This window comes from Danio aesculapii, chromosome 5 (assembly GCF_903798145.1).
Source record: "Danio aesculapii chromosome 5, fDanAes4.1, whole genome shotgun sequence".
Classification (NCBI taxonomy): domain Eukaryota; kingdom Metazoa; phylum Chordata; class Actinopteri; order Cypriniformes; family Danionidae; genus Danio; species Danio aesculapii.
The window spans coordinates 36253900-36270649 of NC_079439.1; the positions used below are offsets into that span (position 1 = coordinate 36253900).

Genomic DNA, 16750 nt, shown 5'->3' on the forward strand with positions numbered 1-16750 from the left:
TGACGTCAACTCCACTTCTTTCCTCTCTGCACGTACACACAATGACTTTACTCATTCAGAATACTTGGTTAAATCACACATCTGCAGGAAACAGAGTTCATGTGTGCTCGATCTCCATCAACTCAAAACAAGTCTACTGCGTTTGGGATGCTGACACAAAAATAGCTTGAAAAAGCTGAATGGTGCAGTTGTGTTTTTAAGTGAATGCTCAAGACTCACTTAAAGGGATTATTCCCCCAAAAATAAAAAGTCTGTCATCATTTACTCTCCCTTCGCTTGTTCCAAACCTGTCTGTCTTTCTTTCTTTGGTTGAACAGAATAAGTGATACACTTTTTTTAAAAGATGGAAACCTGCAACCACTGACTTCGATTAGGGAAGCAATGATTATAGACATAGGTTGTACGATTATAGTCTGAGGAATAATCATGCTTTCACGGTTATCACTATTATGCATTCATTCATTTCTAAGCACTAGTAGTTTAGTAAATCACATGAAAACTCCTTACCGTTATTTACTTTTTGATGTTCAGTAATTAATACAGCACAAAATAATAATAAAAACAAACAATAGTCCATTTCTCTTTGGACTTAAACATAAGTGAAAAACGTTTGGCATTTAAACATAAGTAATAAATTTACACTGAAAATAAATGACAGAACAATGAAACAATAAATAAATAAAAATAAGAATAAGTAAAAAATGTATTTGTCTAATGTAAAGTATTTCCCTTTTAAAGAGAACAAATTTCGTCAAAGGCTGCTGAACCTCTGTCTGAAAGGCACTTTTTGATCAACTATGTTACAGAATTGGTATTTTCCTTTAGTATTTTTTTCTCTTTGGAGTAGAAATGTGTATATTCCATACAAAGTATGAAGCTGATTGGTCAGTTCTTGTCACGTGACTCATGGTGCACTCGCGGCATTCTTTTTACTGCATAGGTGGGCATGGAAAGTGTTAGCGTGGTGCACGCTGCCAATATGCACACGCAAGCCGCACGCCTCCATTAGAAATAACGAACTTGCGCACGCAAATGACGGGATATGCGAATGGCCCTTAGTTGATAGCCTCACCCATAGTTAAAATCAGCCTTTAATCCAGTGTGCGTGCATATTGTGCACAAGCTCGGAACTTCAAACTAGCGAACAGTTGGCATAACTTAGTTGCAGCAGTTTTGTTCTGTGCAGAAGCACGGTATTGAGAAGACTTTACGATAAATTAACCATGACAAATTAAAGCATGGTTAATAGTGAAATCGGTTAATCGTTTCATCCCTAACTTCAAAGTATTTGTTTTTTCCATTATGGATTTCAATGAGTTTAGGTTTTCAGCTTTCTTCAAGTATCATCTTTTGTGTTACTCAGAAATTCCCAAAAGTACACTCTAAAAATCCTGGTTGCCTTAAATTTTTAAGCTAAACCAACTTTATGAGTCCACTGAACTTATAATATGGTAAACTGACTTAAAACAGCTTGTGCAACTTATAAAATTAAGTTAGAGCATGATTAACTTGGCTTAGTAAATTACAATGACCTAAAACATGTGCTGTCAGGACTAATTGATCAAAGAATGTTTTTACAGTGTAAGTACATTTTAATTTTTGACTAAACTATCTCTTTTTATTTGACCTGTAACAAGAAAGGACATTTTTATTCTCATGTCCAAAAGTACCCCTGACTACACCATTTTTGGTAAAACACATTTTTAAGGAGTGAAATAAAATGCCAAGACCAGGAGAATGAGCACAGTGATGTTCTATTAAAAACATCTTACTGTAAGCCAGGCTCAAAACTCACATTGTTCAACATTAGCAGCTATTTGAGCTCTGACTCATTGCTGAATTAGCTGCACTGCACCGCAGACCAAAAACAATTGAATCTCTCAGACAAAAAAAACAAACTAAAGTCATGCAAAGACTTTCAGGCTCAGTATGTGTGCCTTCATCATACCCGGTGTGTGCATGTGTGTCTTCTGTTGCATGCATCATTCCCACAGACCACTTCTCTCTCTCTCTGTTACCTGCTTTTGATATCCGTCTCCGGATTCTCATCTTTGGAAAGGATGGCCATGAGTAGTTAAACGGAGAGTCTGAGTCAGAGTCCATGTTTTTAATTTTCCTCGACTGTTCCGTTCATGAACCACATAACAGTAAAAATCACCAAGGAGTTCCGCAGGAGTTTGAGAACACTTTTCCAAAAAATGCAGATTCCATAGATAAGCGCTGAGGAGATGAGTCTGCGTGTGTGTGTTTGTGAGTGTGTCAGAGAAGGTGGGCTCAGTCCTGACACTCTATACTCCCACTTTTTTTGTTGCCAGTGGAGTCAGGACTCAAACTGGACCGCGGAGAGCACGACAGAGGGATTTTCAAATGAAAGTGTCTGTAGGAATCTGAAAGGTCAGCCAAGGTTTAGCAATCATTAACCATACACGCTAATAAAACCCCATGAGGTCCTGGGATGACACACACACACCTCCCTCACTCTTTATAAACAAAATAACACAACAAACTGCAAATTCAGTGTGTAGAAAATTAAATAAATCCATAAAAATGACCAATATTGTAATACAACTTCTATCAGACAGGCATGATTCATGTATCGCCTCAAAATCAGTACATGAGCCTTGCAACACACATTCATTCATTTTAATAACAATCTCAAACCAATCCCAGAACAATAAACCACAATATAATCCAGAACATGCTCTTACATTTATGAACAGCTGTCAGAATCAAAGACTTGCTCAATTCTGGGTGTTCACCAGAACATCATCTGACATCTTGCGCTGTAATTTTATCTCAGATTCGCTTGATTTTACTGGAAAATCAGCCTGAATTCAAAACCAACTGATATTACTAACTAAACACTAACTAAAACTGAAAAACTCAACCTTACACAGACTCAAACCAACCTCAAATCCAATAAAACACAACTATATACAGAGACTCCTTTAATATCTGACAGCAGAACTCCAGCAGACACAGACCCAATTCAATTCAAGAAGTCATATCCATTAAAATTCTCAGTAACACATATTAATGCCAAAGTCTACTAGTTAGAAGACTATGTCACCACAAGCCAGGAAAAAAAGCCAGGTGAGTGTGTGTGTAGATTGATTACTCTCTGCATGTGGTGGACATTCAGACTCTGCTAGAAAAGCTCTCAGTGTGTGTGTGTGTGTGAGTGTGTCTGTCCTTCAGCAGGAACATGTGCTCCAGCAATCCAAACACCAGACTCATTCAGTCCACCAAACATCTCAAAAGCAAACCAAGTCTTACAGTTCTAAACAAAACTATGAGTTTGCTGCAGCCCAATAGCCATTCATGTCTGTGAAAAGAAAATAAATAGATGCCAAGAAAATCCTCCTTATGAAGACAAATCTCCTGATAGGTCACAATAATGTGAAATGAAATGTCTTTGTTCTTATATCCATGTTCGTTTCCTTCGCTTATGACATTGGTATTATCCATTCAGTTTAAAAAGAGTGCTTCAAAAGAGTTTGCTTCCAGCCGGCCTGCTCTTTTCTATGGAGTGTGACTCTTTTAGTCTTTCATGAAATCTGGGCTCCAACCCCAACTCTCTCCTCCCTCTGCCTCCAGAGAGTTTAGTGGCTAACCGTCTGCGTGTGAGTGACTGAGGTTGTGTTTAAAACAAGAAATGGGGGAATGATTGTTCAGAGAAAAGATGAGGAGAATAGGTTGCATATGTGAAAGTGAGCGCATTAAGTGATTGAATAATTATTGTTATTATCATGTGTACATCATTAATGTTAAAGAAAAACCAAATAAATGTGACTAAATTAAATTTTTAATCTTAGTTTAATTAATAATTTGTATATTTTCATTCATTCATTTTCTTTTCGGTTTATAGACCCTTTATTAACCTATACTGTAAATAATCTATAAATCCCTCTATAAATCTAGTCACCACAGCAGAATGAACCATCAACCACCAGCAACATATGTTTTACACAGTGGATTCCCTTCCAGCTGCAACCCATCACTGGGAAATTGTATGTTTTTGTCTTTGATATTTAATATTATTTAATTATTTCTAAAAGTAATCATTTTATCTAAGCTCAGAAAGTAGGAATTATCACTCACTGTTTGTTGAGCTTTCTTACAAACCAGCTGACAAGTTTTCCTTCTTTAAAAGAAATATACAGTACACAATAGAGAAGTTTATTTTTCCAAATAATTAACAAATCTGAGCAAAGATGCCCTGAACCTACTAAAGATCCTCTGAGGTACACATTGGTTTGTTTGGGAGAATTCAGTGAGATCATTAGGATGAGGAACACGTTCAGTGGGACGGGCTACACTTTAAAGCATCATCTTAAATGTCAGCTTTTGTGCAAGTTCAAAAATCGAAGCTTGTTAACATTCCTGCTTCCACTTTACAGTTGAAACTGTGAATGTGCGTGTGAGAGAGAGAGCCTGGATGGGTTGAGGGGGCTGGTGTCGTTTCAAAAGAAAAGAGCCCATCTTCTGTCCTCCTTCCTAAGCTATAAATTTCTCTCTTCTTCTCTAAAAGACTAAAAAACTTAACTACCTTTTGGGAACCAAAAACCAAGAACAACAGGAGCATCTGAAATCTAAAAGCACTTTTTTCTTCTTGAGTAACAATGACGAACACAGAGCAGAAGGTTGAAAAATGAGTGAGTTCAGATGACGGTGCCTGTTACTTTGTAATCATACTGTACTTGCATTATACTAAAAATAGCAGTACACTAAAAATACAAGCTGGCTGTTTTGAATGAACATCATTCTGCTTTAACCTCAAAGAATCCTTTCAAATGAAACACTTCCTTGCTCTGTTTTTCTGCCACTTCTTTGGCCAAACTGAATAACCTTAGGACCAATAAGAAAAATATAAAATATTTATATATTCAATATATATTTCTCAATAAAATGCTTCTATCATGCATCGATTTACACACACAAAACAGTAAAGAGAGACAGAGTTACACTAAAAAAAATGTTGGGTTGTTGTAACGAGCCATCAAATCAAATATTCAATAACAAATCCAATATTGGGTAAATTTTTTCAGTTAAAGTTAAATTACATTTTATGACCCAATGATTGGGTTTGTTCATACTTGACCCAATGCTTCTGAATGATGTTAAATTATGAAAAACCTCACATGGTTAAAGAGTATTTTCCTTCTCCAGTACACTATCAGTCAAACGTTTAGGGTCAGTTTCTTTTTTCATGTTTTTTTTTAAGAAACTTATTCTGTTCATCAAGGCAGCACTTAACAAAATGTAAAAAAAAATGTTAAATTGTTAAATACTTATTTATGAAATATTTATTTATTAATTATTGTATGTAGTTTCAAATGAAATGATTACTCCAGTCATTATTGCTTTTATTACCATTAATAATAATAATAATAACAACAACAACAACAACAACAACAACAACAATAATAAAAATATAACAATTAATATTAGAGTGATTTCTGAAGGATCAAGTGACTGAAGACTGGAGTAATGAAGCTGAAAAATCATCATTAAAATCAGTGAAATAAATGATTAACTTAAATGATAAACTACTTTTGAACAGTTATTTTATAGTGCAATAACATTTCACGATTTTATAATTTGTACTGTAGTATTGATGAACTAAATGCAGTCTTGGTGAGCAGGAGAAGCTTATTTTAAAACATTTAAAAATCCCACTGACCCTAAACTTTTGACTGGTAGTGTATTTAAAAATGTATATATTACATAATTTTTTTTTCTCAATAAAAATGCTTCTATCATCATTATTGATAGATTTACATATGCACAAAATACAGCAAAAAGAGGCAGAATCACACAAAAAATGTCAAATACGGACAAATCCAACATTGGGTTAATTTATTCAGTTAAAGTTCATTATATTTTATAACGGTTGAGTTTGTCCATTTTTAACCCAATGTTGGGTTAATACAAGCCAGAATAATAATTATGGGCAATGTCACATGGTTAAAAAACTAAACTAAAAAACAAAAACAAAGAGAATTTTCCTTTCACAGTCCATGACCTTTTCGAACATCATTGCATATCAATACCTAAATTTCAAAACACTTATCTTTTAAATTCCATGTTAAAGATCTAGCGAGCTTCTCACAAATACAAAATGAGGCATACGGCTGTTCCAAACAACCACATAACTGAATTACAATATGCTGCCTGCTATAATACCTTCTTTTAAAAAGCCTTTGGCAGATTTTAATGCACCACATTAGCTCAGAGAGATATCAAACCCAAGATGACACAACAGAACAGAATCACAGAAACTTTGATCAAAATGGAAAATTCAAATAATTATTTTACCTATTTTTAAAATTATTAACAGATCACATCATAAACCTTGCTACATGCTAACATCAAATTCCATAGCAATTAAGCTTTACTGTGAAACAACATTTAAGTACAATACAATCGTACTGTACAATGACTCAAATGCTGCTGTCATTGAAGTCAATCGTTCACTTATAAGGTTCCAAAACTAAATAAATACTATTTTCAGTTCAGCAAAACACTGGGCAACATAAGAACAACACTGTTCAAAAATGATGTTCATCAGAACAAAAATGTAGGTAGCATGATCGCCTCACAGCAAGAAGGTCGCTGGTTCGAGCCCCAACTGGGTCAATTGGCATTTCTGTGTGATGTTTGCATGTTCTCCTCCAGTGTTCCTGTTTCCCCCACAAGTCCAAAGACATGCGCTATAGGTGAATTGGGTAAGCTAAACTGTCCATAGTGTATGTGTGTGGGGGTGTTTCCCAGTGATGGGTTGCAGCTAGAAGAGCATCCACAGCTGGATAAGATGGTGGTTCATTCTGCTGTGGTGACCCCTGATTAAAAGGGACTAAGCCGATAAGAAAATGAATAAATGAATGAATGAATGAATGAATGAATGAATGAATGAATGAATGAATGAATGAATTAGTAGCTCTGTCAGCACCAATAGCCTAGTGGTTAAGTGCGCCAACATATAGCACCGTGGTGCTCACGGCGACCCAAGTTTGTTTCCCAGCTCGAGGTCCTTTGCCAACCCTTCCCCTCTCTCTGCTTCCAATACTTTCCTGCCTGTAACCTCCACTGTCCTATCAAAACTAAAGGTAAAAATCCCCTTAAAAAAATATTGCAATGCTCTACTCTAGTCTATGCTGTCACGCAATCCTTTAGAATTCCTTTTCATTTGTTGATTTCTGCTCATTTCTTACTATATAATTATCAATATTGCAAACAGACGTGCAGCTTGATATCCAAGTGTAAACAAACAGTGATTTTTTTTTTTATCTAGACCAAAATTTCAGCCTTTGACCTTTGAACGCAAAATAAAAGCATTAATATTTCCCCCAAAAAAAGAAATTAATAAATTAAAGGATGAATGCTCGGGAAAATATTAAATGAAAAGCAACCATGGCATAAAACAAACACTCACACCATTTGTAGAAATAAGCACAGCAGTAATGTGTACCTGAATTAAACATGCTTAGATCTTCATCCTCCTCATCCAGACAGAGCACAAGCTGTTCTTCAAAGACCTGAAAAGGCAGGCAACAAAAACATTCACACACCGCAACTGAAACACTTTCAAGAACAAAAACAAACCAAAACAAGGAGCACTGCTTTGAACATCTGTGCACTAGAAAAGAAGGCAAAACAAGAGCAGCAGATATAACAGCTCTGAAAAAAGATTAAGTGATCTATTAGTGTGGCTCTGATTCCAGGAATTGATTTAGACACACACAAATGACTCCACTCACACTATCAACCAATGTCTGGTCCTCGATTTTGAGAGAGTTGTTCAGGTCTAAGGGAGCAAAAACAACAAAAACAACATAAGAATCAATTTCCACTTGAACACAGTTGCAGCTTGAGTAGATCATAAACATTCTCAGCTAGAAAAACAAGCACACACACACGCATGTATGTTGGAAAACTGAGGCAGCAAACGCCACACTGTGGTGACAGGAAGTGTCTGTATCTTAAGGTCAAAGGGTCACAAGACCTGCTGAGTCTCCTTCCATCAACACAACAAGCAATCTTTTTATAGAATTTACATCATGGCATATCTTCTCAATTAGTCTATAACTGTAGGCAGAGTATTTATCTCGTGTTGTCCTCTCTAACCCCTCCCAAATATATAGTGTCTCTGTCTCGGCCCACCCAGGAGGAATGTGTCTCCTCATACTGGACATGTTTGGGAAACCAGCCGGAGGTCCCTCACAAAGACTGCTCTGTGTGTGTGTGTGTGTGTGTGTGTGTGTGTGTGTGTGTGTGTGTGTGTGTGTGTGTGTGTCTGTGTTAGTTTATGTGTACTTCTCATCCCACATTCTACCACAATGTCCTCCTGACTGAGCCAAATTCATCCAATGTACTCTAACAACCCTGCCAGACCTAACTCACAGTGACAGACAGAGAGAGAGACAGAGAAAGAGAGATAGTGAGTCTGAGTTCTTTCGGATCGCTGGGGTCATAAAGAGGGAAAGGATCTAGAGACAAACAGAAAAAGAAAAAGTGGAATAACAGAAGGACTGGGGTTAAGTGAGAGCCGGAGGGGAGGAAAATTGGTCACATCAGCAGGATGAAACGTGATCATATCTTGGCGAGCGCAAAATGTAGAAACAAGTCATAAAATAAACCCAAGACAGGAGTAAAACCAAGTGAAAAATAATAATATCAGCATTATTGCCAAAAGGAATCCTGTGGAGTTTAAATTCCCACCACGCGGCTTATGTCTGATTTCCAGAAATCCACAAATATCGGTTGAAATCTTAGACTGTAGCTGAAAATATTCGCTTAACAGTTGGATGCGGTTCATGACTGCTAACAAGGGCAAAAAATATGCTCTTCAGTGCATCCCAATTCACAGAGAATAAAAGAACCCATAAGGTGATGGTCGGATGTTGGGCAGCATTAGGCTGTCTTTAAATGTCTTTCATGGTAGTTTATTTGTTTCTGTCACCTCTGGTTTGTTGGGAATTTGCCCAATTCAGTATTTAGAATTGCATCAGCCATTAAGCCACAGAGCACTCTGGTTGGGTTTTTAGATATGAATCAGAGCACGAGAACCAAGACCAAACTGATGAAACCAAACAGATGATGCAATTCATGATGGAAAGAAGCCGACTGTCACTTTGTTGTATTTCTTAAATACTTGGTAATTATATGGATTGTCAGATTACGTCAGGATTGTCCGATTATCCATTAAAAGAATTGTTTGCATGAGCAAATGCCTGCCTGGTGAGCAAGAAGTACTGTGAAAATAATATGTAAACACTTCTTTGTTTATAGTATGTGTGCAGCACTAGTTCCAGCTTCCTTTTGTGGAATGACAATACAGATACTGCCACTTGTGGGTATAGAAAGATACATCCGCTCACACGAGTGCAGAAATCATCTGATTAGTGTGTTCAATAGCACAGTCAGTTTTCCTCATTTTTAGTTCTTTAAAGGGGACCTAATTTACCCCTTTTACGAGATGTAAGATAAGCCTTAAGTGTCTCCAGAATGTGTATGTAAAGTTTCAGCTCAAAATACCCATCAGATTATTTATTATAGCCTCCAGAATCTGCCCATTTTGGTGTCCGACTACATTGTAACTGTTTTTGTAGCCTGTGGCTTTAAATGCAAATGAGCTGCTTCTCCTTACCCACCGCTCCAACGTGTGTGTCTGCTTCTCAGCGTGCGTTACGTCAGATAAACAGCACAGTGACAGAGACGGACTCGGATGAAGCTGAAATTCAGTTCATTTGTCAAAAATACCAAGTAAGTTTATTTGATGTATTTGTGGTGGAGTTTATTCAAGCCTTTCTGAAATGATGAGTCTCACACAAATGCTGTTTGCAGTACACACACATGCACGTTTACTGACACCATGTCAGGAGGCTGTGGTGATTATAGCGGTTAAGAATTACATAATGATTTAACTGTCTTTGTTATCAACATGCTCTGCTTTAGAAATGTTTTGAACTTATAAAACTTATGAAAAAAGCTCAGAGAGTTGTAACAAATATTTTATTAAAAGTTTATTTGCAAAAGAATCAATTCGGTGGGGGGGGGGGTGAAACCACACTCCTACGTTACGTTGCGGTGGGCCTCAAATTTACTGGGATTTGAGTCCTATTTTAACATCAGGTACTTAAAAAAATTTTAATTTGGGGGGGGGGGGGATTTATATCACTCCAATATGACAGAGGGCACACAATACATGCACACAGACCTGTCCAAACAGCTTACAAACTTAAAGTGAAGAACTCCAGAAAACTTTTACACTTGTGTTTTCTGATAAAAGTACTGATGAAAAAAGTTAAAATACCCGGCCAAAAGGTTTAGTTTTATTTGGTCATGCTCATGATTACATCAAAACATTGTGCACGATCTTATGTGTTGGTCTTCTTTGCGAAATCTTATCTTGACACCTGCTGTCTGGATCCAAGCCCCATACAATCACAATTTTGCATAATTTTTTCCAAGCTCAAGTTCACCAAAGCTAATTTACTGACTACTGTATGGTTTGTTTAATAGCAATGAAAAACACAGAACGCCTGTATTACGACTAGTCAGACTACCTGTCAGTGCAAACTCCTGGCAAAGTGTCAATTGGTGTATAAATCAGTGAATGAGCTCTGCTTACCGGCATCACATTCATCAGATCTGTGCACGCTGCCCTCAGACAGCTCACTCAGTCGCCGCACCTGTAACACGTGTCAGACTGTCAGGACTGATACAGAATTACATTTGTGTTTGGCACTGGAGAGATGAAGATTTGAGCTGTGAACAATTTACAAAATGGTAAAGCAATCGCTGTAATACTTGTGTCATACATCGAGTCAGATGTCAGCCGAGAAGTTGGTGTTGCATTTGTGGTCAGTGATTTGAGTTTATACAAATGTGAAATATTTTTGTTACAAAAACACCTCAATAAACTTTACAAGACAACCATGGTGGTGTATGGGTTAGTTTTACGATGGATTTATGCGCTTTTGGAAGCATCAAAGAAGGGCCACTGAAAAACACCATTATACAGCAGGGAAGGACCAGGATAAAATAAATTTAAAAAAAACTCAGGCTGTGTTTGTCTAAAAGAAGAAAGTTATAAACGTCAAAAAAGGCTTGAGGGTGAGTCAATTATTGGGTAATTTTCATTTTTAGGTTAACCATTCCTGTAAGGTTCAACTATTTATGCTCACTTATCTGCTAATGCGCATAAACATTGGATAACCTGTTTGCAATCATAATTTAACTTCACAGTTAATATGAAAATTAGTGGTCCATAAGATTTTTTGTGAGACATTAAATACTTTACTCAAAAAAGTCATACACAACAGATTATTGAAGAATCTTGAAAAAAAAATAAATAAATAATAATAATAAAAAAAAAATAATAATAAAAGAAAAAAAAAAAAAGAAAAAAAAAAAAAATCACAATTTTCACAAAAATTTACATCAGCACACGGTAGAACTTTAGTTTAGGTCACCATTCATGCTATTACCTACTAGTTTATTACCTGCCTATTATTAAAATATTAACTGTTAGTAGTTATAAAGTACAGTATGTACAGTATCTACATTATTCTACATTATTCTAATCCCACCCAAAACCTAAACCCAACTTCTACCTTATTAACTATTAATAAACAGCTAATTCGTAGTTTATTAAGCTAGTAGTGTTAGTTAATGGTTTGTTAATACTGTTAATTGGGTCCTAAACTAAACTGTTACCCAAAAAAAAACCTGCAAATCAGCATATTATAATGATTCTGAATAAGGCTGTTCAATATTGGAGAAAGCCAACATTGAGATATTCTGTTTTTCTGCGAGATACACTGTTAGAAAATTAAACAACGCCACCAGTTAATAGAAATTAATTTATTAGCTCTATTTGGAAAAAAATCCTTATTTTGGAATTATGCAGGGGATGATTTTATATGTGACTGCATCTGCATAAAAGATAAACAAATTGCCTGTATGTAGAAATACAACTGAACAAAGATACACATAAAATAGATTTATGTTTTTCTGGGGAGTCTATTGCGGATATGCAAAAAAAATTGGTAACACTTTACAATAAGGTTGTATTAGTAAATATTTGTTAATGCATTTACTAACATGAACAAAACATTTGCTACAGTATTAATTCATGCTTGTTAATGTTAGTTTATGTAAATACAGTTGTTCATTGTTAGTTCATGTAAACTCACAGTAACTCATTAACTAATGTTAACAATGAATTAGTAATTTAATAACGCATTAGAAATTGTTGATTAATAACTTTGATTAATAAATGCTGTACAAGTATTGTTTATATTTAATTCATGTTAGTAAATACATTAAGTTACACATGATGAAACGTTGTTGTAAAGTGTGATCAGAAAATGCATATATTGTGGAGGCCTTTTTCTCAATGATCATGTGAATAACTAAGCATTACGAACACTGAAATAAACCGTAATTTTTAAATATATTAAAACAGAAACAGATCATTCAAATGTGTAAAAATTTAACAAAATTAGCATATTTTTTATACCATAATAAATGGTATCGTAAATAAGTGCAGCTTTGGTGAGCGTAAGAGACTTACAAAAACATTTGTAAAAATTCTAACAACTTCCGAATGGTAATAGATATACACTTATAATACTATGTATAATTAGAGCATAAACAGTTTTGAGAAACATCACCGGAGGATGATTTACAGCACTTGTAATCTCTGTGGTGATCTTGCACTGTCTGCCAGCAGTTGTTATATGAGAAATACCAGTCTGCCGCTCAAAGCAATACCAGTAAACGATACTGTTAACTGTAATAAAAGTTTCCAAAGTTATGACTCAAGTCATTTATAGGCTCATAAAACTCTGTTTCACACATCATTCTCCTGTAACTTACTCTTAGGGGGTTTATTTCTAGATGGCTGATGAAAAATGTGTGAGAACTTTTGGGTTTTTTTACCTGAGGGCATAAAATACTTTAAACTATCCAAGGCAAGCACATAAAATAATCATAATGAAAAATAAAAGAAATGTAGATGGAATACACAGCTGATTTTGAACTATTTTTAATAACTGTAAAAGAGAAAGTGGTATTAGTGTAGATAGTGTAGTGACACGAGTCGTTCACGAGTCTATGCTAATCAGGTCTACATCAACTAGGGACCGAGCACCAGTGGTATGTAGGCCCTATTGGAATTGCTCTGTTTTTTGTTTTTTTTATTATTATTATTTTTGTTTATTTATTTATTTTATATTGTTATTATTCTGCCCCTAATCGAGGGAATTTTGAGGGTCTGAACATGCTCGAAAACTCATGAAACTTTGCGCACACACCAGAAGTGGTGAAAATTATTGTTTGATATAGGTTTGAGAAGTGGGTGTGGAAATATGGCTCTACAGCGCCAGCTATAAACATTTGATGAAGTGGCCTTCCGGCTAAGTTTCTTGCACACATGTGAAAATTTGTCTACATATCAACCATTCCAAAACTACAACAAAAAAAAAGTTTCTTGGAGCGAAATCTGAAACCCAACAGGTAGGATATTATTAAGTTTTTGCCATTTCCAGGCATTGTATTTTAACGAACTCCTCCTAGGCATTTTATATTCACTATCTGAATGATGGACAGATTAAGAAAGTTTGAAAAACCAGTTCAAAAACATGAAAAAAAAAGAAAAAAGAAAAAAAAAATGGATTACAAAAACTTGAAAAATGAAATAAAATAAACTAGAAAAGTAAAGTTCGTAGACAAACTTTATGGTGGCTTGAGAAAGCCTAGTCTGAAAGTTTGAAGTAGTTTTGAAGAAGTTGAAACATCCGTACAACAGTTGTAACAGTTGGCTCAGATAGATAACTACATATGTTAGCATGTTTCTAGGATGGATTGGCTAGGGTGTTCTGAGTGGTTGCTAAGGTGTTGCTAGGGAGTTCTGAATGGTTGCTCGGAGGCATTGCTAGGGTGTTTTAAGTAGATGCTAAAGTGTTGCTAGGCAGTTGCAAAGTTGTTCTGAGTGGTTGCTAGGCAGTTGCTAAGGTGTTTTGACTGGCTGTTAAGGTGAATATAGGCGGTTGCTAAGTAGTTAATAGGTGGTTGCTAGGCGGTTGCTAGGGTGCTCCAGGTAGTTGTTAAGGTGTTGCTAGGTGGTTGCTAGTGAATTCTGAGGTTGCTAAGCGGTCACTAAGGCATTGCTATGCGGTTGCTATGGTATTTTGAGTAGTTGCTAAGGCATTGTTAGGATGTTTGATGTGGTTGCTAAGATGCTGCTAGGTGGTTGCTAGGGTGTTCTGAGTAGTTGCTAAGGCGTTGCTAGGTGGTTGCTAGGGTGTTCTATGTGGTTGCTAAGGTGTTGCTAGGGGGTTGCGAAGGTGTTCTAAGTGGGTTTAAACCAGGGGTGTACAAACTTGGTCATGGAGGGTTCTGCATAGTTTAGCTCTAATTCCCATCAACACACCTGCCTGGAAGTTTTTGTATACCTAGAAAGAGCTTGATTAGTGGGTTCAGGTATGTTTAATTGGGGTTGGAATTAAAATATGCAGGACACTGGCCCTCCAGGACTGAGGCACCCCTGGTTTTATCAAAATAAATAACAGATTTCATATAGGGGCCTTATATAAGTGACACTGAAATTATCAGCGTGCTGAAAGTGTGCTATACATAAACACTCCTTTATACACATCTACACACATTCGGCAGCAATATAAATACAGGCACTATGTGCATTTTGCTTGCTAAGCATCAAATGCATTATAAAAGTTGCTTTGGAATATAAACAGTAACAGCCACAATCAGTCTCAAAAAAGAGATTATTTAGGAACATTTTAGAAGGTTTTTTTGGTCTTTTTTACTAAAAAACTAAATCCAAATATTAGTTAAAGATCTAGTTCTCCAAAATTGAAAATTCTGCAATTATTTACTCATCCTCCACTTGTCTCAAACCTGTTTGTTTCCTCTGTTGAACATAAGATATACTGAAGACTTGACTTCCACAGTATATATTTTTGCTCCTACTATGGATGTCAATGGCTGCTATTTTTCAGCATTCATCAGATTACCTTCCTTTGTGTTTAACAGAAGAAAGAAAAGGTTAGAACCTCTTGAGTGAGATTAAATAGTGAGAAATTTTTCATTTTTGACTGAACTATCCCTTTATAACAGTCATTTGTTATTGTCTATTGTTTGTGTCTTTTTCCGCTCTGTTCTTTAACTAATAATAACCACGAGCTTTCAGTGTTCTTTAAATATCTGTAAAGACAGGAAACAAAGAAAGAGTTTCCTTGAAAAATGAGCATGTAAACACAGACTCACCCGTGTGAGTATATCCGGCTCTTTGCTCTTCTCTCTGTATAGCTGGATGCTGTTTTCTACATCTATCAGAGTCTGGTGTCTGACAGTCAGACTAATGGAGTCGGTGACGGGGCAGATTCTGAGCTGCTGAGAGCCGTCAGTCCATATCTGACACATCCACACTGGCCTCAGTGCACTGCCACTGGAGGAGCTGATCATAACACAATCATGAGACTCTGCTCTTACTGTACATCGAATCACTGATTAATGGATCTAATTATAGTGTATTGTGTTAGGCTGGAAGAAATGACTCACTGTGTTAAAGCAGTGATGAGCGTCGGGTCTCCGTGTTTCTCAGCCAGCACTACAGGAGTATGTCCTTCCTCATTGGCAATGGAAATCATCATCTGACCGTCAAACTCTTGGAGAAGGAAGTGAGTGAGGTGGGGGAAGCCCAAACGCATGGCCACATGTAGAGGAGTTTCCATGGGAAGAAGAACTGAAAGAGGCAGAGTAAATGATCAAGACCCAAGTATTGTTTTTCAAATAAGACATGCAGGATTTTTTTACTGATCTGATTTAACTCAAATTCAACTGAAAAGGGAGAGTTTTTGTTAAGTTGCTAAAACAAAATGCTATTTGAGGGCATAAACATCACAGGAGTATTAGTATGTGTCGATACTGCGATTTGTAATGATTGTGTGTCATGTCTTTTAGTGATGCATGACAATTGATGCAAGTTCTCTTTAATTACAGCCAGGAAATTAGTCAACTGTATGTCTTCTCTACTATATACAGTGGTTTGAGGTTCTCCCACTATACACTAATATATAACTATTTTAAAGTACTTTACACTATGCAGAAGACAGAATAATCTCTTATGTAAAAGAATATAAGAAAATAATTGTATTTTATACACATTTTTTGCACATTACATTTCTATTTACCTGTATACATAGAAAAGAGGAACTACTACACAAAGTTTAGTTCTTGTTCTTAAAAAATATTTTCAAGAGAGCCTTTAGCCATTTGCTAAAAATGAAAAATTCCAAGACAGTCCCTAGATTTAGGTCGTCAAATATAATAATACTAATAATTATTATTATTACTTCCTAATTATATTATTTACCTAGTTTGTACATTTATATTAATCATATACGCAATGCTCAGTTGATTGGATAACAAAAAGTTGTTTGTTTGTTTGTTTGTTTGTTTGTTTGTTTGTTTGTTTGTTTGTATGGATGCACTAAATATGGATGGATGGATGTATGCACTGAATATGGATGGATGGATGGATGGATGGACGGATGCACTGAATGTGGATGGATGGATGCACTGAATATGGATGGATGGATGGATGGATGGATGCACTGAATATGGATGGATGGATGTATGTATGCACTGAATTTGGATGGATGGATGGATGCACGCACTGAATATGGATGGATGGATGGATGGATGCACTGAACATGGATGG

The 16750-nt window shown here is 36.0% G+C and overlaps 1 protein-coding gene across 1 annotated transcript in view; it reads right to left on the reverse strand.

The window, feature by feature from the left end:
- The window catches only part of arhgef28a (Rho guanine nucleotide exchange factor (GEF) 28a), a 124481-nt gene that overhangs the window by 62319 nt on the left and 45412 nt on the right, over positions 1-16750 (reverse strand). Inside the window, exons 5-9 of the mRNA XM_056458065.1 lie at positions 15589-15772; positions 15295-15484; positions 10634-10694; positions 7761-7807; positions 7472-7538 (exon numbers count right to left, since the gene is read on the reverse strand). Coding sequence (XP_056314040.1) covers positions 7472-7538; positions 7761-7807; positions 10634-10694; positions 15295-15484; positions 15589-15772 — 549 coding nt within the window. The remainder of the gene's footprint in view (positions 1-7471; positions 7539-7760; positions 7808-10633; positions 10695-15294; positions 15485-15588; positions 15773-16750) is intronic.